The sequence below is a fragment of the Tyto alba genome, unplaced genomic scaffold, assembly GCF_018691265.1.
Source record: "Tyto alba isolate M040663 unplaced genomic scaffold, T.alba_DEE_v4.0 Super-Scaffold_48, whole genome shotgun sequence".
Classification (NCBI taxonomy): Eukaryota; Metazoa; Chordata; class Aves; order Strigiformes; family Tytonidae; genus Tyto; species Tyto alba.
Window position 1 is genome coordinate 21,518,818 of NW_024881324.1, and position 21,751 is coordinate 21,540,568.

General features: G+C 37.5%; 1 protein-coding gene across 2 annotated transcripts in view; it reads left to right on the top strand.

Annotated features, from left to right (window-relative positions):
- The window catches only part of CDH12 (cadherin 12), a 382,326-nt gene that overhangs the window by 353,115 nt on the left and 7,460 nt on the right, over nt 1–21,751 (top strand). For both annotated transcript variants that reach the window (XM_032991982.2, XM_032991983.2), the window contains 3 exons: nt 8,988–9,124; nt 16,257–16,378; nt 17,891–18,008. In XM_032991982.2, the coding sequence (XP_032847873.1) occupies nt 8,988–9,124; nt 16,257–16,378; nt 17,891–18,008 (377 nt within the window). The remainder of the gene's footprint in view (nt 1–8,987; nt 9,125–16,256; nt 16,379–17,890; nt 18,009–21,751) is intronic.

The following is a 21,751-nucleotide window of genomic DNA, read 5'->3' on the forward strand; positions in this document are numbered from 1 at the left end:
ATTATCACGTCTCCCTTTTTTCATCTCTTACCCAAGCTAAACATATTTTAGTACGTTTAATCTTTCCTTACAATTCAGAATGCTAGACACAAGTCAGCTTTCCTTGCTCTTCTGTAAAGTCCCTCCAATTTGATGATATCTATCTAGTGGCGTGATGCCCAGGACAAATTTCTGTTGTAGAGGTTTAATTTTCTCAACACCTTTTTATATGCAGAGATCTATTACTTTCTAGCCACAGCAAGTGATTATTCTACTCGTGAAAATTCCTTTGGACTTTCAGGTAGGCAAACCACACCTAAAGTCTCATTTGTATTCTTCTAGTCCCTCACCCATTTTGCCACTGCTGCTTTAATATTTCTTTCATCTATTTAATTATATATGTATTGGAATTACAAAAAATTCTAACTGATCATAATTCCCAACTGAATTCCCTATCCTTCATTTATGTTTCTAATTTTTTAGGTTCCCATCTAATAATTACGATATGGTGGTTGGTATTTACCTGTCCAAAGTTGTCATGAACTCTGAATTTCATTTACCTGCAGTTCAGTATGTAAATGAAACTTAAAGTGAATGCAGCTTAAACAACTTGAGGTCATGTAAACAAATAGTGATCTATCAGATCACAGAAAATTATGTCATCCATCACCTCTCTTTGCAACATTTTTCTCCCAAAAACCAGTGTTCTATCTCACTAGATACCAGTGTAAGGAATGTGCTTTACATCAGCAAAGTAAGAGCTGAAACAAGTTGAGATACTTTTATAAAGCACCTATATCAACCAGGTTATTTGTCTGTCAAACTAAAAAAATCAAAAGGTATCTTTGAGGTTATTTTGCACAAAGGCACAATGATCAGAAGCCATTAACCTTCACATGCCTAATTTCCAATTGTGCCGACCTCATATTGCCACTGCCTTTTTTAACTCAAGAAAACCAAGTAATTTAATAAGAAAAAGAGGAATCACTTAAGTCCTTATCTTCTGAAGTCAGTCACTTAGTTATCTCTGAGGATCTTGTCCTACAGATCTGCTATTTTACACAATATAAAATGGAGCCTTCAGTTACAGGAGAGAAATTACAGGAGAGAAATTACTAGGACAGTTATCCTTTTCATCTTTGATGATCAGCATTAACTTTGTCTTATGGTGGTTGTTGTTCCCATTTTTCCCCATGATCTTTCCCCCTCAGAGAAGAAAAAGTCTGTGTTTCTGTAAATTCTTTTATTCTCTTAATAATTTAAGATTCATAGTCCAGAGTAGCTAATTTGCATATATTAACATTTCATACACATTGCTCATTTGCTCCTTACCAACAGCACTACTTTCAGTGGCAATTCTCTCAAAGAGGTCAATCTGAAACCTCTCAAGCAGGTAATATTAAACCAGTTTCAAGCACCAAAATGCACCAACAATTCAGCCTGGACTGAGAAAGCCTTTGTCTAAATGGAGTCCTTCATCACAGCCAGCTCCTCAGGTGTCTGCAGGCAGACACGAGCACTCTCAGAGGTGCCTTAGCCCATCTGACAGCTGCAGGTACCTCCTTCTCCCACCATTGGAGCAGCCACCAGGGCTTTCCAGAGTGGATGGGCAAGGAGACAGTGTTTGGAGAAGATCAGAAGGGACTGGTGGCCCAATAGAAGAGCACCTTCAGTGAAATTAAACTTAAAAAGAGCCCAGCCAGCGAGGAAGATACAGAAGATGAAAGGAAGGTTCTTTCCTCTTTCCAATATGGTTCAGCTACAGGGAAAAGCATTAAGGACATATTTGAGGTTGAAAAAAATTGTGAGTTGGAAAAGCATAGTTGAAAGCATAGTTTATATTAGAAATGATACTTCTTTTTATCCCATCATGTAAGGAATTTTCTTACATCTGAAATGCTTCATTCCAGTGCTTGGGTTTGGCAAGCTGTAGTTGGAGTAATAAGATGCTTTCTAAACTGAAGTTGGCAGCCAAATCATTCAGAGTGTACACAGAGAATTTGTGATTTGGGTTATCTTAGATTCACTGTCTGAGTCTGCTTAAGGTACAATTTCACAATAGAAGTTTGTACTGGGTTTGTGTGTGTGGTGATAGTTTTTGGTAGCAGGGAAGGGGCTACAGTAGTGGTGATTCTCAAAGCTCCCCCTGCTCCAAGTTGGACCTGCCTCTGTCCAGGGTCAAGCCAACCAGAAACAGTAGCTGTGCCTCTGCAGTAATGTATTTAAGAAAGGGAACCTTAGAGGAAGAGTGGGAGTTGTGAGGAGGAGTTGCAAAAAGGAAACTTATGCAAACACCAAGGTCAGTGGAAGGAAGGAGGAGGAAGGGGAGGTGCACCAGAGCAGAGACTCCCCTTAGCCCATGGTAAGAGGGCAGGGATGCCCACCCTGCCACCCACAGAGGTCACTGGTGTAGAATACGCCCACCTGCAGCCTGTGGAGGACCCCCACATTATTTCAGGTGACTGCACCTGAAGGAAGCTATGACTCTGTGGGAAGAAGAAGCCCCCACTGTTGTAGTTCGGCTCTGGGAGGATTGCATGGGAATGGCTGCATCCTGGGGGAAGGATACACTCTGGAGAAAGTTTGTGGAGGACTGTGTCCCATGAGAGGAGAACCACTTGGAACAGGGGAAAAGAATGCCAAGAGTGCCCCCCCCCTCCCTTGAGGAAGAAATGGCAGACTGACCATAACTCCCATTCCCTTTCCCCTGTGCTGCTGGCGGGGGAGGAAGAAGAGAGATCAGAAGCAGAGCTGAGCCTAGGAAGAAGGGAGGAGTGGGGGAAGGCGGTTTCTTTTTGGGATGGGGCAGCACTTCTCACTGTCCCGCCTTGTCTGTTAAATGTTGGTTTTGTTAATGTTTGTATTAAAGTGATGCTCTTTTTCTTCCCCTAATGAGTCTGTCTTTTGCCTGTAACCATAATGGGTGAGTCATCCCTCCCTGTCCTTATCTTGATTCCCGAGCCTTTCGCTTTATTTTCTCCTACCCAGCACTGGGGGAAGGGAGGAGTGAGCAGCTGCGTGGTGCTCAATTGCCCTCTGGGCTCAAACCAGGACACAGAGCTGTGCAAGATTGTTCCTCTGCTTGTGGTCTTACTTTTTAGGAGGTATGTTTATATATGGGCAAGATATTGCAACTGTGCTCCTTTAGTTAGTCTCTGAGACCTTATAGTCTAAAATTATGTCAAAACAGATTGTCGGAGATCTGGATGCTGCTTTTCAGTATGAATGGATGTAGCTTCCAAGCTAAATGAGAGTATAAGAAAGGATAAATACACTGGGGTGCCTCTGGGCCAAGAATGTACCAGAGAGCACTTAGACCTTGATATGACCAAGCTTTCACCATGCCAACATTGTGCATCTGGCAAATTTTCCTAGTACCACTTGATTCTCTATTAGCTTTACTTTCTCTACATTTATGACATCTTCTTTGAAAGAAGACCTGAGAGTGCTTCCATCACTAGAACAATATCAGTAACCACAACAACCTCATAAAAAGGTGTCCCTACGTTCTTGAAAATTATAGTCCAAAATACTTGCACCAGTACCTTGTGACTGTCCTTTGGAGGCAGTAAAACCCTATCAAAAGAGAGATGAGAATAGAAAATGATACTGAGCACTGATGGTGGCTGTAATATTTTTCAGCTGGTGGAAATATCAACAGAAAAAATTATAATATATGTATGTGTCTGTATGTGGAATGCAATGGAGATTTGAGTATGAAACTGTAACTATAGGTTGTTCATTATAAAGGTAACACTAGCAAGACTAGAATACTCAGCTGAATTTTGGAAAACAGAAAAAAATGGCTATTACCTTGTAACGGACACTATTTTTCTCCAAAGCTCCCCTTTTTGAGCTAAGTCCAAGCTGCAATATGTCTTCCCCTGCAAGTTTGGGAGTAGCAGGTGAAATCCTCACTAAGGGCCAATGCATGGGCACACAAATGCATACTGTGCATAAAGAAGAAAGATGGTAATATGTTGTAAGTTGTTACATGCTGTTACATGATTCTTCTGTTTCATTGTGTCACCACTGCTGTCACTATCAAAACAGAACAACAAAGAAAGACTGGCAAGATTTATAAACTTCTGGTGAGGATGGACCCTCACTGTTTCCCAGGCCATGTGTGCTAGGCAGAGGAAGTCTTGCCCTCCGCATTTTTAAGACCAAAATCCTGAGCTTCATAGTCTACCCAGCATCCTGCCATTTCCCATTCTTCCTGATCATGTCATGCATGTTTCCGTAGCAGCAGGACAACTATCCAGTTCTTTTATTCATGGTGTAACAGTCTGAAGCAACTACTGTTGTCTGCTTGATGTCTCAGAGTTCCTGTTATCCTTACTAGAGTGATCTGCTGTCACTCATGTAATCAGCAGTGCTCCATCAAGCACTCTGCTATCTTCTGTGCTGCAGCTAGAGTCGACAGAGTCTTCCCATTGTCCTCAGCTCTTTGAAAGAAGATGAGGTCTCTTCTGGGAAAGTGCTCTGTAAGACCTCATGAGCTACACACAGCCTCACCATTTAGCCAAGATAAATGTAAATTATTCTTGTAGCTCCTAAGAGGGCAGCATGTGTCTTTGAATGCCCTGGATGAGAGTCCTACAGACTTGACTCTTTTCATTTTATAAACCAAATATTTCCATTCTGTCTTTTCTAACCTACTTCATGTACGAATATAGCTATTCTTGAGAAGACTCAGACAACATTAACAAAGGTGTATTCTTCCACACTTATCCCACACACCCCATGACTTCAGTAAAATAATCTGGAATGCAGTCCTCTTCTGGGAAGAATATTCAGGGAGGCATATACTTCAGTTTCTTCCCTGACAGTGAATATGAACTATGTATCAATGTCGAGGTACTCAGTGCTGCCAGGTAGGCCTTTTCAGGCATTTATGAAAAATAATACTGCTGTGTTCTATGTTAACAAGTAAGTTCTCCCTAACTTTTCAAGGAGGGAGCTGCCTCTTGGGATTATTGTAGTTATCCATGATCTGTCTTGCAAGCACTCTGAGCAGTCAAACACCAGTTGCTTTAAACTGCTAGACTATGACTAGAAGATCTAGATAGCTGTCCTAATACCACTATTTCAACAGCGTTCCTCTTTGTGTCACAGTCTAACAAGAAATGTCAAATATCTGGGTTTATCTCTGTAAAGTTACTGATTTTTCTAGTTGGAGACCCTTTTTCCATTTCTTCTGTTCTTGAAAACATTTTTCTGAGTAAAAGACAGAGCTTTGGGATGTAACAGGAAACTACATTTCTTCTAGGGCCTCTCCCAAAAGTGACATCCCTTTGGGATGTACCAAAAATTCCCATTTGAAAAACAGCCAGATGGGGTCTCATTCACTCTTTTACTAAGCCTTACAGACTTACTGAAGTATCTCGGGGCAATACTGTGTCCAGAAGAGCTGTCTCTAAGACGATCTTCTGCCAGATATGTTTTTGTGGGTACTGCACCTGGACAACCAATGAGAGGAGGAAGAACGGCTGCTTGTTTGCAGTTTTTCCTGTAAATATACGTATTTGGGGCAATACACCTCCAATATTTCCTCCTACTTCTCTTCCCTCTGTAGTCTAATTGAATATATAGCTTTTTAGAATGAGAAGATCTGAAATGACTAGCTGTTCCCCCCCTAATTTTACCATAGGTGCAGCACATGGATAGATAAGGAAGGGATGTCTTTAGAGATAATACCAAAGTTTAAAAAAAGACTAACAATGCCAGCAATGCTGGCATAATGGTTTTCACAGTCTTAACACAAAGATAATGAATTTGGAAGAACTGCTACAATTCTGTTTTCATCAAACTGTTCAACTCCCACAGATCCCACTTCCTCAGAAGCCAAGAGGAGTTCTGCCATTAGTGTCAGCAGGAGTAGCGCTAGTCTTGCAGTGCTTATTGTGGGCTCTGATCCTGCTGATGCTTATGTTTAGGAGTAGGCATACTGGGCTTGCGCATGAAGTTAATTGCCTGTGTGAAAGCTTGCAGATAGACAGAATTTGGTCCTACAAATATTCGTGCTTGAACTCAACTTCAAACGCAACAATGTTCAAACTAGGTATGTTTTCTGTAGTTTCAAAGGCTCCTGGTGAAGAAGGCTATCACCTATACTGTGCTTTGAATTAGGTCCTATACTTTCTTCACTGCTCATACTATGGTGTGTAGGGTAGTTTGACAAAGCTAATCCTCCTAAGGGGAAAGATAAACAAAGTTACTTTCTCATGCTTTTCTCCCATTTATTTGTGTGTGGCTGCGTATTTAATTTTGGAAGAAATTACAATCTATTAAACATGCAAAGCCTGAAAGAGTAATTTTGCTGTTCCTGAAAGTGTATCTCAGTGTAATGATATTTCTAATAAATGGCTTATATATTTTTAATAATTTTTATGTCAACCAAATTTTATACAATGTGATTGAAATTACAAATGTGGGTAGACAATATTTTCATATTCCAAAAAAATGTGCCTGCTCAGCTGTGTAAAAGGATACATGCTGCCTTTAGCAAATAATTTCTGAGGCTTTTCAAATAAAGCAGTGAACTGGTAATGATGCCTGTCAATTGACAAAATAACCTATTTCATCTACAGATAGGATTTTCTTGTGATTTTGATTAATCAAAATGTCTCTAAAGAAGCATGGTACCTTATTTGTGATTTTTTAACTATTGAAGTCTTCCTGAGCTATTGACATTCTTGAGTTCCAATCTGAGATATTTTCTTTGGGAATATGCCGTATTCCGCTTTCTACCATTGCTTCCTTCTGTAGCAGTAACCACAATGTTTATCATTACAGTCCATATATAATCTTTCCATAAATGACACGAATCAAAGAAGGAAATACTAGGTTTTATTCTTACTGGTTTACGTGCAATGAGGTATCATAAGAATGGCCCTCTGGCCTTTATGATCTTCTAAATGTGCTTGTTGTTGAGTGCCATTTTGTTCTTATTGCCTACTGCTAGCAAATGGCTTTCTTAATTTCATCCTGCCTAGTTTTTGAGAAACATCATCAAGGTATGAAGAGACTAACAATGAAAAGGAAATTAGTAGCTGGCGGCACTGCATCAGAAAAAAATATTATTCTGTTATGACTACAAACAGTAGCATCAAATGTGAAAATAGACTTTCAAGTTAATTAGCATTTAAGGGAAATGAGTTTGGAATAATTATCAGATTGCTTTTAAGCAACTATGTTTACAAATGCATCTCTGCTTTCTACTAAGTCCTTGCTAGGGAAATAGAGCAAATAAGTACACATCTTGAGTTTTGAATCTGTTTTATGCTCATATTTTGTGCTGGGTTTCTATGGCGCCACTTTTTTTGGTAGCGGGGAGGGGGCTACAGCAGTGGTCACTGTGAGAAGCTTCTCAAAGTTCTGCCAGCTCCAAGTGGGACCCACCTCTTGCCAGGGCCAAGCCAGTTAGAGACAGCGGCCACGCCTCTGTGCTAATGTATTTAAGAAGGGGAAGAACCTGGGAGGGGTTAGGGCTTGTGAGGAGGAGTTGCAAGAAGGACGAACACCCAGGGCTGTGGAAGGAAGGAGAAGGACGTGGGGAAGTGTGCAGGAGCAAAGACCCCTGTGTCCTGTGGGGAGATGGCAGGGCTGCCCCTCCTGCCACCCATGGAGGTCCACGGTAGAGCAGAGGCTGACCTGAAGCCTGAGGAGAAAGCCACTCCAGGACAGGTATCTGTGCTTAAAGTAGGCCGGGACCGTGAGAGGAGAAGCGGCCCCACTGTTGTGGTTCGGTACTGGGAGGACTGCAACAAGTGGGGTGACCCACGGCGGAGCAGCTCGGGAACAGCTGCAGCCTGTGAGGAGGACTCATGTTGGAGGAGGTTTGTGGAGGACTGTCTGCAGTGAGAGGGGAGCCACAGGGAGCAGGGCAGGAATGTGCAACGTTCACCCCACCTCCCAAAAAGGAAGGAGCAGCAAGCTGGCTGTAACCCCCATCCCCTGCCCCTGTGCTGCTGGGGGATGAGGGAGAGAGATCAGGAGCAGAGCTGAGCCTGGGGAGAGGGGAGGGGTGGGGGGAGGTGTTACTCGGATGTGGTGGCACTTCTCACTGTCCCACCTTGTCTGTTAAGTGTTGTTTTTGTTAGAGTTTGAATTTAAGTCATGTTTTCTTTTTCTTCCCCCTATGGAGTCTGTCTTTTTGCCCATGACCATAATGGGCGAGCTACTCCTCCCCATCCTTAGATGGATTCTTTGAGCTATTTCTGCCTCATTTTCTTCTTCCCATTTCTGATAGGGGGAGGGAGTGAGTGAGCAGCTGCGTGGTGCTCAGTTGCCCTCTGGGCTCAAACCAGGACATACTTCTTGACAAACAAAGGCTCAGGAGAAAAAAAAAAAAACAATGGTATTGCCCTGTTTCTCACAGCTCCAGTGAAAGTTGCCTATTATTCCCAAAGGCAAAGAGCCCTTTATTGCTTCTATATATGTGGGGGGTTAAACATACTCTTCTCCATATTCCATACTGTGACTCTGCCAACATCCCTTAGGTGAGGGACATTTGAGCAGACTGTGCCAACAGCCTGTATATGTTCACTAGGACACCTCTTTGCAAACCCAGTTGGGCTACTTGCATCCTAAATGGATGTAAAGAGACCAGATCTGATTAATTGTTCTTCATTATTCATACCTTAAGCACTATTTCACATATCTTTTTTTCTTTTTCCCTCTAAGCCTATGTAGCTCTTTCCAAAGTGACTGGTATAAGTGATCAGGGTCACAGAAGCTCTGCATCAACTTCTTGGGAGCTCAAAGTTTTCAAATAATCTGAACACCAGAAGTACTAAATCTTTTATTATACCCTATTTTCCCTTGAGCATTCCAACTCTACAGAAAATGAAATAAACAAATCATTCTGTATTGTCTTCTTCCTGCAAGGATGGTAATAGCTGGGGAGAGAAAAATAACAAAACTTGAGCTAGCTAGACTGCTGTTATGATAAATGTGTGATCCGAACATTTGCATCTACTTTGTTTAATGTTTTTCACATACAGATACTTCATCGATTGGAAGAATGATGTGGACAGCTACTTTACAATAGATGCTACTGAAGGAACCATTGCTACTAATGAATTACTGGACAGAGAAAGCACAGCACAGTACAATTTTTCTATAATTGCAAGTAAAGTTAGTAAGTATGACACAAACTGAATTAATATGCTAATGTGGTATTTTTTTCAGAATGTAGTGCTTGGGCATAAATATACTGTGAAGAGTGCATGTATTGCCGAGAGATTATTTAAGAGGGCTCAATAAATATCACTTTGTCAGACTCACTGTGAGGCTGAGTGTGATGTTCAAAGAGCCCTGTATACTAATGTTTTTCTAGTAGCCCTCATGTAGACACAATTCCCTTGGAAGCTGAAAAATATGTTGTCAGCATGAGGAGCTGTATGGAGGACTTCCAATTCATATTTCTGATTTTGTAATTCACACCATATGAAATCAGTCAACTAACAAGTCTGTCAGTCTGATTTTTGAAGGCAGAAAAATTTAAAGACTCATTCAATTCTCAGAGAAAAAATACGCTAAAATTGAGTCAAGATTTAAGGCCCTAAATGAATCAATCTATGCTACATCTCTGCTCTTGTGCTTCTCTCTGCCCAAGACTTTATGCTAATCACTTGTTTTCTGGTATGACATGTGGTGGGGTTTGTTTTCTCTTCTTGTGTTCATGTCTTCTCCTACATAGCTTTTATTTTAAAAGACCTCCCTTCTTCCTCTGTATTGTGTAGCTGCAGCTTTCTTCATTGCCACCTTTCTATGTAGCATTCCTCCTTCATGATCCTGTCAAACTGAAACTCATAGATGTATGCCACCTTTTGAATACAAGTCTTTTGGTAACTTAGTGGTTGTGTAAAGGCCACAGAAGTCTTTCTGTTGTCATCAGCAGGCTGTAGAACAGGACCCTGTTGTATGTCTTCTTCATTCTGTATTGTTTATGTGTCTAGAAATACAAGTTTCTAAAGCAGAGTACATGTCTTCCTTAATGTATTGCTTGGCACTGAGTCTTTAAAAAGTAACACATGCTACTAAGAGGGAGATTTTGGAAGCAGAGAAGGTATACATTATTTCAAATAAAAAAATAATGCTCAGTTGTACTTATCTCAAAGAACTGTGGTCTCACTCCCTGGAACTTGAAAACATAATGAAGACACCAGCCAAATGAACACTTGAATTTTCCCCATAGCTTGGAAAAGGAATACAGTAACAGAGGAAGCTAAGCTATCACAAGTGATTGAGTACATGGAGATATATGTGCATGTGTATATCCACAGAAAGTCCAGCAGAACTTTAATTTGTTTCCAGAGAAACTGAAAGGCAATTAGATGCCAAGGGAAGGTCTCGTAATGGTCTATGTTTCAGAAAAGCTTAACAATTTAGACTTTTTGGTCGACAATGATCACTTGAGATTGTAAATGTTTTCTGCAGTAAGGTAGCAGTTTCAGTAAGCTTGATGTGAACCTGTTTATTATCCCCAAGAGTAATTAACGCTAGCTAAAACCTCCAAGTTTACTTGTCTGTGCACCTTCCTAGCACATATGGTACTATCATGTTTATGTAGAACTGTAGCAGGTAGGCTATATTATGATATTGCCAATTTTAACAATTGCCTAGTTAAGAATTATACCTAAGACATATTTGTGATTCATTTCAGCACACCTCAAAATATTTATATATTGACCATTATCCATAGCATTAAAAACAATTGCCGTAGCTGTATTACACCAGTAATTGGCAATATTTTGAAGAATTTGAGGTATATAGACTGTCAAAACTTTATATGAAGTTATCTGACTAAGAGCTAGCACTGAAATAAAGGCTGTGGTTTGAGGGATGATGCACTGCACACAACCCAAAAAAGTTAATGAGAAGAAATGAAAATATCTGAAGAGAAAAAGGGGGGGGGAATATTATACTTGAAGAATTTCTGCTGTTAAAAAAAAAAATGCTACTTGTTCAGTGCTGACGTAGAAACACTGAAACTGCCATCTCTTATTAGAGAAAAAGTGGACTGAACAGTGCCTTGACATACACAAGTGGCTCAGTATTGCAACTAGTTGCATAAACTTGCCTAAGGAATGGACGCTATTGTTACAAAAGTATTTTCAGTTTTCCATGACCCTATCTCTTATTAAGTTCATACTAAGTTCTGTTACTTAAAAGCTTTTATTGCAAAAATATGTATTTTGTTTTCTCACTGTGAGAGAAGAATAAAAACCAAAAAACTCCCACCCTTTAGACACATCAACTTTATCAAGTCAGAGAAAAATAAATTAAAACACCTTTGCTATCATTCCCCTATATATGGAAAATGATGCCAAGGTCATGAGCAGGCTTTCATGGACTTCCTGCCTCTGCCTTAGCCCTGGGGCCTTCTAAGTGATTGTTCCCCTTTGTTCTGTAGCTTCAAAATGAAACCCTCTACAAATCACAGATGATGTTTGTGTTATTTTTTTCTACAGTCACCAAAGTCTTGAGTAATATGACTTCTGAGCAATCAAATTACCTTTCAAACAATGGCATAAATGGCATGCAGTTGAGATAGCGTAATATAGCAACAAGCAATTGATAAATGTAGCTGTAGATACGGATGTACCATTTAGACTTTTCTTACAAGCTGATAGATCTGACTGTTGTTAGTATTGAAACACCAGAAGTTATATTTTTAAAGGAATACATTTCAAAAATAAGGCAGAAAAGTATTATCTTGTGTATATTAAAGTAATGTTTGCTGACGTTGCCTATAGCAGAGGAGAAAAAAAAAAAGATTTTGTTCGAAAGCCTGGTTGTTTGGGAATTTGTAAATGGTTGTGTGTCCAGTGTCCCTGTCTACACTTATTTGACATATATATACTGAGATTATTTTTCCCCAGGCTCCAGGTCCTGCCCCTTCATCCCTGCCTATACCAGACATGGTACAGGTTGGCAGCTTGAAGAGAGGCAGAACTTGGACTCTTAGCAGAGAGTTAATTATAAAATCTGCTTGTCCTAGGCTTGCTTGTGTCTACTTTCACACTCACAACAAGGGAAGTCCTTGTTACCCAGAAATAACAGTATATCTTACATACGGACAGTAGCTCCTGGTTCCACATAGTGAACTGGGATAAGAGAATTTACTCTTCCCAAGTTATACAATGACCAACTGACCATGAGTCATTACACTGTGATCTTTATTTCTAACCTTGAAAAAATTCCAAGCATCTGATCTAAATGCTGTCTGGGAATCTGTCTCCAAATAGCAGCACAGCTGACTCTTGAGAACATTTCAGAGGTGTACCCAACATGGAGTGATACATAGCCTACTGTCATATTTAACTCAAGATACCATAACTTTATTCTCTCCTTTGTTAAAGAAGCCTGTCCCGAAGTAGAGAACTTTTTAACAGGGAGGCAGATGATTGTTCTGCTGACACATATATGATGACACAGACATGAAGACAGCTGAATGCAGAAGGTCCTTTACCCATCCACAGAAATAAAAAATCAGCCTTTATATAAAACAAAGTGCATGAACAGGGAAGGATGTTTCAGACTCACATTCTTTTTCCCCTATTTCATTTCCCAATTTCTCTGCACTTCTTTTTGTTCCCTAACTATATTTCATTATATTATTTTGTGTGTGTGGTTTTTTTTTTTTTCCTTTGAGTAAATCAACACCCTAGCAGCCTTCATGGTTGATGTTTCTGAATGTTTTTGATCACACAGACTCTGTCCAAACTAATAAATTAACCATGTCTTGCATTTGTTTCAAGCATGAAGGCCATCTGGCAGTGAGTAGCCTACTTCTATGCCATTAAACACTCCTACTTTGCAAACAGGATGCCCACATGTAAATTGCTTCTTTGAGGGTGGTCCCTCTACCATAGTAACTACCAGCATATGCATGTGAATTGTCTGCAAGATCACTAGTTGCCCCAGGCCAAGACTGTGCCAAGGGCTGCTGTAAGAACATAACAGTATAAAAAAAAAATCACAGTCCAGTGCTAAGAAAGTTTCCCACTGTGCTGCTTAATTATCTAGTATGGAAATGTTTTTTTCATCTTATAAAAGAGTAGATAGATAAGATGCATAAGAGCTTATTTCTGCTTTCCTATCCTCAAAGCACTAGTTAAGGTTGAAAATAAATACAACCATAATTGTTCCTGACTAAACCATCTTCTGAATGCCTCTAAATCTAGTCCCAATTTTTATGAATGCTAAAGAAACCTCAGCTTAAATCTCAAAATGAGGTTTATCTTTTCATGCATACCATAACTGGGATTAAGGAATCACCAGTTCTCCTCAACAGCCAGTATTTATCTTCTCAGTTATCTTGGATTTTCACAAGTTCATTAGTCAACGTATTTTACATGTTTTCTACTACTATAATATCCTTGAACCATAAAGATGTTAACGATGATACTCAAGCAAAGAAAGGAAGCAGGGTTGTTACTGTCTTACAGAAAAACTGAGGAAGGAAGAAACTAATTAATTTGCCCTTATTTTACAGGCAGAATTAAAACTTGAAATTGGTTTCTTAATTCCTAGGCTAATGATTTAACCAATTTGTCTTCTCATCTGTGTAATCTGGGTTTAAAAGGCATGAGCAGATGTTTTCAGTGACTCACTGACACCAGCATGCATATCACTACTGTGTTCAGAGGGTTCAAAAAGACTTCATTTTGAGACAAAGAGCAAACAAAACAAAAATAGAAAAAAGGGAGGTCAAGTCTGCAAAGTGGTATTTGAAATTCAGTTCATCATCCACGTTCACATCAAGTGTTACAGGTCTTTGTAATTATATATGAATTCAAAGCTATACACAATCTTCTTGCAGTCTTCTTTCATATACATGAGTAGTTAAACTGATATCAGCACAAACCAGAAAGAAAATACACCACATAAATAAAGTGAAATCTAGGAGTAGGTCGATCTTATGCTGTAGTAATTCTGTTTACTTTCATGTTTAATTTTTGCTGACCATTTTTGCAACGTAAAACTCTACCTTGCTAAAATACTTAGGGAGAAAAGATTTTGGCCTCTATTATATCTTTCAAAGAATCATAGAAAATAAATCACAGACCAACAATGAGAAATAAATTTTAAAAGTATACTCATATTCATTTATATTTCCAAAGCATGCTGTTTTATCATGATTTTGAAGGAAGGCAAAACGTCAAATCTCTCTGTTCATTTTAAAAATATACAGTCCCTTAGTAAGTACACTGTTCAAAAAAGCTGAAAAAATAATTTATGTAAGGTACTTTAAAAAAAGATAGCTTAAAAAGTCTTCTTATAATAACTGATATGTTTAATAGAAATAATCAAAATCAGCTAATATTTCTGATGTACATGATGCATAAATTTTGAATACGTTAATTCTTTTACTGGAAAGATGTTAACATATTTCTAAATAGAAACAAACTAACATCTATGCCCATAGTTTTATGGCAGTATATTAATCTCTAATGTGTTTGAAGAGTGTATCCTGAACTCCTGTTGTGCATTGTTGTGACTCGAAATAAACACAAAAAAATAAAGGAAAGCCTTAGTTAAGTTAGGTTGTTTCTGCCAGTAACTGCATGAACTTGACCTACTCAGGGCTTTTTTGACCTCTGTATATATTGAGAGTCAGGGTCCTGCTCTGTACTGACTAAAATAACTTCTTAGTACTTTTTTGTTTCCTATCATACAAAGGAAACAATTCAAGTGTGAGCAAATGATCTAGATTTCTTCTAGCTCTCTATTCATTTAAAGAATCACTGCGTAATTCTCAGCTGCTAAACCAAAATCTCTTCATGCATATTGCACAGTACTTTTCTCCAGAGACAGTCTGCATGTAGGGATGATGCTGAATTGGAAATGAATGAGGTTTGAAAGAGATATTATTAGATATGTTCACTATTAATTAGATATGTTCATAGGAAGAAACTACAAATATTGTGTGATTTAGCTAGGGTTTTTTTTGTGAGTTTGTAGGATGGTCAGTTTATTCACTACTTGTAAACAGGTGAATCACATTTCTACTTGCAGCTGGTCCTGCTTAACTAGGAAATCAGTGGGGAATACCTTTTGGCTTTGTCAGAGGCATCTTGAAAACACTGCATTTAGTAGTTTCTAAAAACAAGAAAGAAATCATGTAAAATTTCTACAGTGTTACCATGAAGAGACTTTGTCCCTTGCTGTCTTAGTTATGAACAACAGAAATGCAAAGGTTTATACAAATGACGAAGTACCCAATGCAAATAATTCAAAGGATCCATTTATGTCTGAAGTTTCAAGAAAACTGTTTTTGTACTTAACCATGACCCCATGCTGTCACTACTATACCACCCTGATTCATAGCATAGATTTCTTGAAAAGTTACCTGTGTCTGTATAGTAGCTGCCACTCTTCTTACATGCAAAAGGATAAAATAATTATCCTTTTCACTCACCAGCTAAACTGTCTTTTATCTATCTGCTATTTTGCAAGAGGTCTCAGCATAAAGTAAAAGAGAATATTGTCTGCTTTGTATTGAATTTGTGTCTCCCTTCCATCAGACATTGCAATTTGCAGGTAAACTTGTATCTAAAGTGCATCTAGTAACTGATGAAGGTTATCTGCATTCGTAGAACAATGGAAAGAAGCATAATGTATACTGGTTTTCAGCATTTCTTTTGCACAAAAGTATTTGCAGTTAAATATCTGTTACAACATAGCCTAATGGTTTATCCACAAGTTGAATGTTAGCACTACATGTTTCACTGCTGAATTTACCACTGACTCTGTCTGACTTTCAGCAAGATTCCTCTCTATATCTTTCTCTCTTACTTGTCTTCATCTTCTAAATGGGTATGCTCCACTTACCTCCTTAATATCTCAAAGATGCAAATAGTGGCTAACTAATAAATAGTGATTTTCTGCATTCCATTGTGGAAAACAGAATTGAGTTTTAATCATTGGAATCATTTTCCAGACTCCATGAAAAGTGATATGAGAAGAGTTTGCATCTTTAATTACAGGTGCAACTTCAAATTCTTTAATTTGTTCTCTGATAAACATAATCATGTTGATTGATTCCTTACCCATGAAGAGTAATGGATCAAAGACTGGTATAAAATGATAATAAATTTGCTTCTGATTTCTCCTTAGTACAGATCAGAAATAAGCAGAAGTCAGTGGCTTTTAGAAGTCACAGTACTGGGACTGAAACAGTTTATGACAGTTCGTGGACACTGGTGATGACAACAAACATAAATAGTATTCCTTAATGTTTTTCTCCTAAAAATCATTTATAGGTAACCCGCTATTAACCAGCAAAGTCAACGTCATAATAAATGTCCTGGATGTCAACGAGTTTCCTCCTGAAATTTCAGTTCCATATGAGACATCTGTATGTGAAAATGCCAAGCCAGGACAGGTATTTAAAATTTGTAATGCTTGCTATTTTGATTTCTCTTTCCTTATTATTTATAGCAATATAAATTTCTGGGTTTGAAAATGACATCATGGTTAGAATTGTTTAACAAATAAAATGTCTGTGTTGGGAATACTCACATTTTGGAATTCTGTTTGTTGAACTTTATGGTCTATTTTTTTTTATTATTATTATCCCTGATTATATTGGCCTGAGCCACCCTTTACTGTGCATTTAATAGATATGATAGGAGAAAGAATCCCTTCCTTAAAGACACTTAGGTATAAAGGTAAAACTGCAGTGAATAAATGAAGTAGTTTAGATTACAGACATTTCTGTGTCCTATTCTGAGAAAAAGAACATATAACCCCAAAGAGAATCCTCCTGAAATCTTGTTTTTATAAGCAGTTTCAAATATATACATAGCATGCAAAACCTATGCTAGTATTAGTAGAACTGGCTCCAGAAGCTGTTGGCACGTGCTCCTTCTGCACAAAATTTGTGCAATTATACACAGTGCTGCAGAGCACCAAGGCCAACCACCATACATATTAACAGCTACTACTGTTTGCAAGACAAGACTGGTAACTTCAGCTGTTCAACTTTGAGAGTTACTGCCAGGCATGGAAGCAACATATTCAGCCTTCTGTGTAATCAGTGACTTCTCTTTACATGGACTGATTACACTTTACATACATACAATTTTTATTGCCTTTATTACAGACTTGTCCATGACTTCATATGATATTCCTGTCTCATCTTTTTTTTTTTTTTTCTAATGTTCAAATAACTACTACACAACCTAATGTAACATCTAGTTTATCAGATCACTTTAGTTTCTTACCTAGCACTAACAGTAGAAAGGGGAACCTTTTACAGAGAAGGCTGAGACAAGCACAGAGCTGTCCAAAATTATAAATATTTAGATCTTTGTTACATAAAAAAAATGCCTGCCTTTTTAAAAGATCAGTGGCAGTCCTACTATGAAACATTTTTACTGCACTGTGCTTATCAGAAATGTAGTAGAAAGGACTCAGACCCAAAAGTTCCTTCATGCCTAAGTGGTGCAGAACTTTCAACCCTCTCTACTTCATTTCAAGCTGTAAAATTAGGGTGCAGCTTTATGAAGTACTACAAGAGGTACCAGTTGTAACAGTGATAGTAGTAATAGTAGCAGATAAAGTTAACTGTCTTTAAGTAATCACTCACCTAAAAACAATCACTAGTATTTTGATATAAAGGACAACTATTCAATATTTCTGCTATGAGTATAGGATAAATCTTCCTGGTTTCCTTCAGATATGTCAAAGCGAGACCTTCTGAGATATCCTGAGTTCTCTGGAGGCTACAGTATTCAGACGTCTTGTCTCCACTGTCCAATATATTAGGGGAATAAGAGTAATCCAGCAGTATTTCACTTTCATTGGTTCATTTGATGTTCACTTTGCACTTCTACAAAACTGCTTCTTTTAGAAGAGTGAACTGACTTCAGAATTAATCTTAATCTGGTTTCAGGTGATACAGACTGTCACTGCATCAGACAAAGATTTGTCACCAGCTGGGCAAAGGTTTTCCTTCAGACTGTCACCTGAGGCTTCCAACAAACCAAATTTCACAGTCCATGACTACAGAAGTAAGTTGCTTATACATTTCTCTCTCTCAGAGCAGCAGGCTGTGATTGCAATGACAAATATGATTACTTTGGTCTACAGACTAAATTTTTTATTTGACATTTCTAATTGTTAAACTATCTAGGACATATATTAATATACATTCAGGTCTTGCACCTTTTCTCATTTTTAGGAGACAGAAATTGTCAGAACATCAAAGACTGAGATTTCCCTACAAGCCTGCAAAAACACTGCTACCAGTTTTATTTTCTTCCCTTTATAATTCAGTATCTCAGGAAGAAGTCATATGCCAATGCAGGTATAACTTTAAACAAGGCACTATTACTGCCTTGTTTAAATACTATTACTTTGCTAACTGTTTTCAAAGTACTCAGCTATTGTACTTTCTCGAGGATTCATAGTCCTGCAGAAGAATTAGTTCTAAATATGGACAGTGGTGCTACAGTATAACATTCTACAACACTCCTAATAATTTGTAGGTTTACCTAATTAACATCTCTGATATTTCCCCCAATTTTTGTCATAACTGATCATCTTTCTTTTTCACTTGAGTGCTTTTGATAAATGTCAAAGAAGAACCCAAAATGAAAAAATTGATCTTTTTTTCTATCATAAACATCTTCAAGCGTGTAGTCTTGTGAAGAGATATAGCTAAAACATCATAATAAACTGTAGCAAATTTTAACCACTAATTACTCTAATCAAATAAGGAAAAAAATATTAACAATGAGTTTATCAGCTACTAGGTGATCTTCAAAGAACTGTGAAATGATAATTTTTTTATAAAAAAAGGGTTTACATTACTCTGCAAAGAAAGAACACCTAAAGCCATCTAATAAAGTTCAGTAACATTCTTCCTATTTAACTATGTAGGCTACAAATATTATTTTTAAGAAGAAAGTATCTAATCCTTAATTTTTTAAAATTATTAATTATTCTTTAAATTTGAGACGATACTGAGAATGATGTAAAGGTTCCTTTCTTGAGGATTAAGTAACCCAAGTCCTAAAAAGGGCTACAAATGGATAATATACAGAACAAAAAAAAAATTGCAGAGGCCACTTGTTTAGCCTTTCTTAAAACCGTTTAAGTATATGACCCACATTCTTTTCGAAGCCATGCACTTTTGTGAATGTTAGGTGATCCAAAATGAAAGCCAACAAAATAAGCACAACTGTTAGTCATAAAGACCTTTATCATTAGGAAAGTTCAGGAAGAAATAAATTTGAAATGACGCAAAAATAAACTGTGCTTATTTTCTCTTTTTCTATAACTCCCCTGTGAAGATGACAAGACAAAAATGTTTTATTCCCCAAATTATTAGTGAATTTTATCTTACTATGTCATAGATAGGTAAAAACATTTTACAGATGATCAAAGTATTTCACCTAATGATTTGTAAATACAATATACAATGAAACCATAATAATTCATAATATTTCAGACATGAGTAATACTATCTAATGAAACCAAAATTATGTAGGTCAGCATTATGTGAGAGGCCATTCAGATAACTTTCTTGAGATAGACAGCTCGATGAATATGAAGGACAATCTTACAATGGATACAAGTCTCCTTCTATTCTTGGCTGATTACATCATTTCTCCAGAAGTGCTGTCTAAACAGAGTGGTTTTAACAGCTACTAGTATTTAAAAATGTGGCATCTCAATATCTAACTATAACTATGCGAAGAAAGATTTAATTGCTTTACATCTCTGTCCGACTGGACTTAAAATTCTGGATAATGCTTAAGTTTGCACTGTAGTTTCTGTTATTTTTTGTTCCCTACTTAGCTGTTGGTAGTATTTCCGTGGAAAACTCAGCATGATGAATTTTGCTAATGATTATAATTAAAAAGGAAAAAAAATAATGTTCTCTATATCTTAATAGAAGAAGGAAAATATTGCTCTTCAGAGCTTCCTCATATTTTACATGAATTACTTTCACCTTTTCACTTTTCAACACATTTGAAGGCCTGTATGGGTAGTATTTTCATAATTATGTAGTCTTACAGAATGAACACTTTGTATTTCTAAATACCCTTGCTCGCTTGGTCTAGATTTCTTTAAAGAGCGAGCTTTAATTTATTTCTTTCTGTCAATTTCCTAAAATACCCTTCAATTTCATCAAGATTTAATTGTTTCAAATAATTACAAACTATTGTTTTAAATATAAGTCTTCCAGTTATTCTCAGGTAATTTTAACATATTTAATTCCTCAAAAGAATCTTTAAACTTGAAAAGGCTGTACAGTAATTAAACTCAATGACCTTTCTCATTTAGAGCTTTTGTGAAGTGTGCATAGTATATGAGTTTGGTGAGGAAACTGTTCAAATATTATTAGATAATTAAATTTCTCCTTTTAAACCAGTAATGTTTACACTGAGGAGACTTTGAATCTCAGTAGTCTGTTAAAAAAGTTTCACTTCTGTAAAAATAAAAAATGCAATATTATGATGAAAAATGGAATTAGAAACCACCAAGAAACAGAATTTTTCATGCATAAATGTTTGCATGTGCATGTACCTATATAAACACTCTTAAAAGCATTTCTTACTAAAAAATAAAAAATGAGTACACTATTTATTGAAACATAAGGAAGCCAGAAAAACAGCTTTTGTAGAATATTTTCAAACCCTAAAAGACTTTTTCATTTTTGATGATTTACAGAGCGATTAGAAAAATCTGTGCAAACAGAAACTTTGTACCATATTTTCAATATCTTCTGCCTTTTTTTTGGCAGAAAGGTGGAAGGTCTGCTCTGTGCACAAATTAGAGCTATAATAACACAATTTCCCTACATTATTTTCCCTACAGAAACCTTTTTTAAAAAAAAAAAAAAAAAACAACTATTATCTTCCGAGTTAGCAATTATGTCAGTAGCAAGCAGGTACTTTGTGAAAGGGATTTTGACTTTTTTTGAGGAAACAATCATCTTGTTCATTGTTACAATTAATGCTGTTACTAGTAAAGGAGTCATTTAACATTTTTAAACACATCAGGAAGCCCAATAGTCAGTGTTATCCTATACAGCTAAACATTATGGATGTGGTGATACTACAACGTGTGTAATATGTTGTTAGTGCACCCAAGAGAATAAACTTTTCCAGGTTCCATACCTCTTCAGAATATAACTTAAAGAGGACAGAAGCAAGACAGAATCTCAAGGTTGCCATTTGGAATGTCTATAAATGTAAACACAGGGCAGTGCTATGTTTCTAGACTATGCCTTCAGCAGCACTAAGACCTACTCGCCAGCTGTGAACAGAAGTGAGAGGCTCTGGCAGAGCTGGACTGCTTCCAGCTGAACCGCCTGCCTTCCTCTTTCCACTCTGTTGGCCTCGCTTTGCTACCTGGAGGGCTGCTTCCCTGCTGAGCACACTCAGGCGCTCATGTAAGAGAGAATTTTCCTTCTCTCCAGGCTGTCACACACATCTTGAAAATGAATTTAGTGCCAATAGACTGAAGAACCAGAAGCTGTCTCAGCTTCAGGCTGCAGCTCCAGGCTGATCTGTGTGGAGTTCAAACACATGCCTGTGTCCATATTTTCAAAAGGCCCTTGAACAGTTGAAAGGGGTCATAGAAGAGCAACAAAAATTGTTCAAAGTCAAAGATTTAAGAGATCGATCTGTTTGATTCCTCTCAAAGGAGAATGGAAAGTCATTTGGTTGCATTGTAACATGTATTCAAGTGATCTTCAACACTGCAATTTGAAGAAAAAAGAAAAAGAATATAAATAATTCTA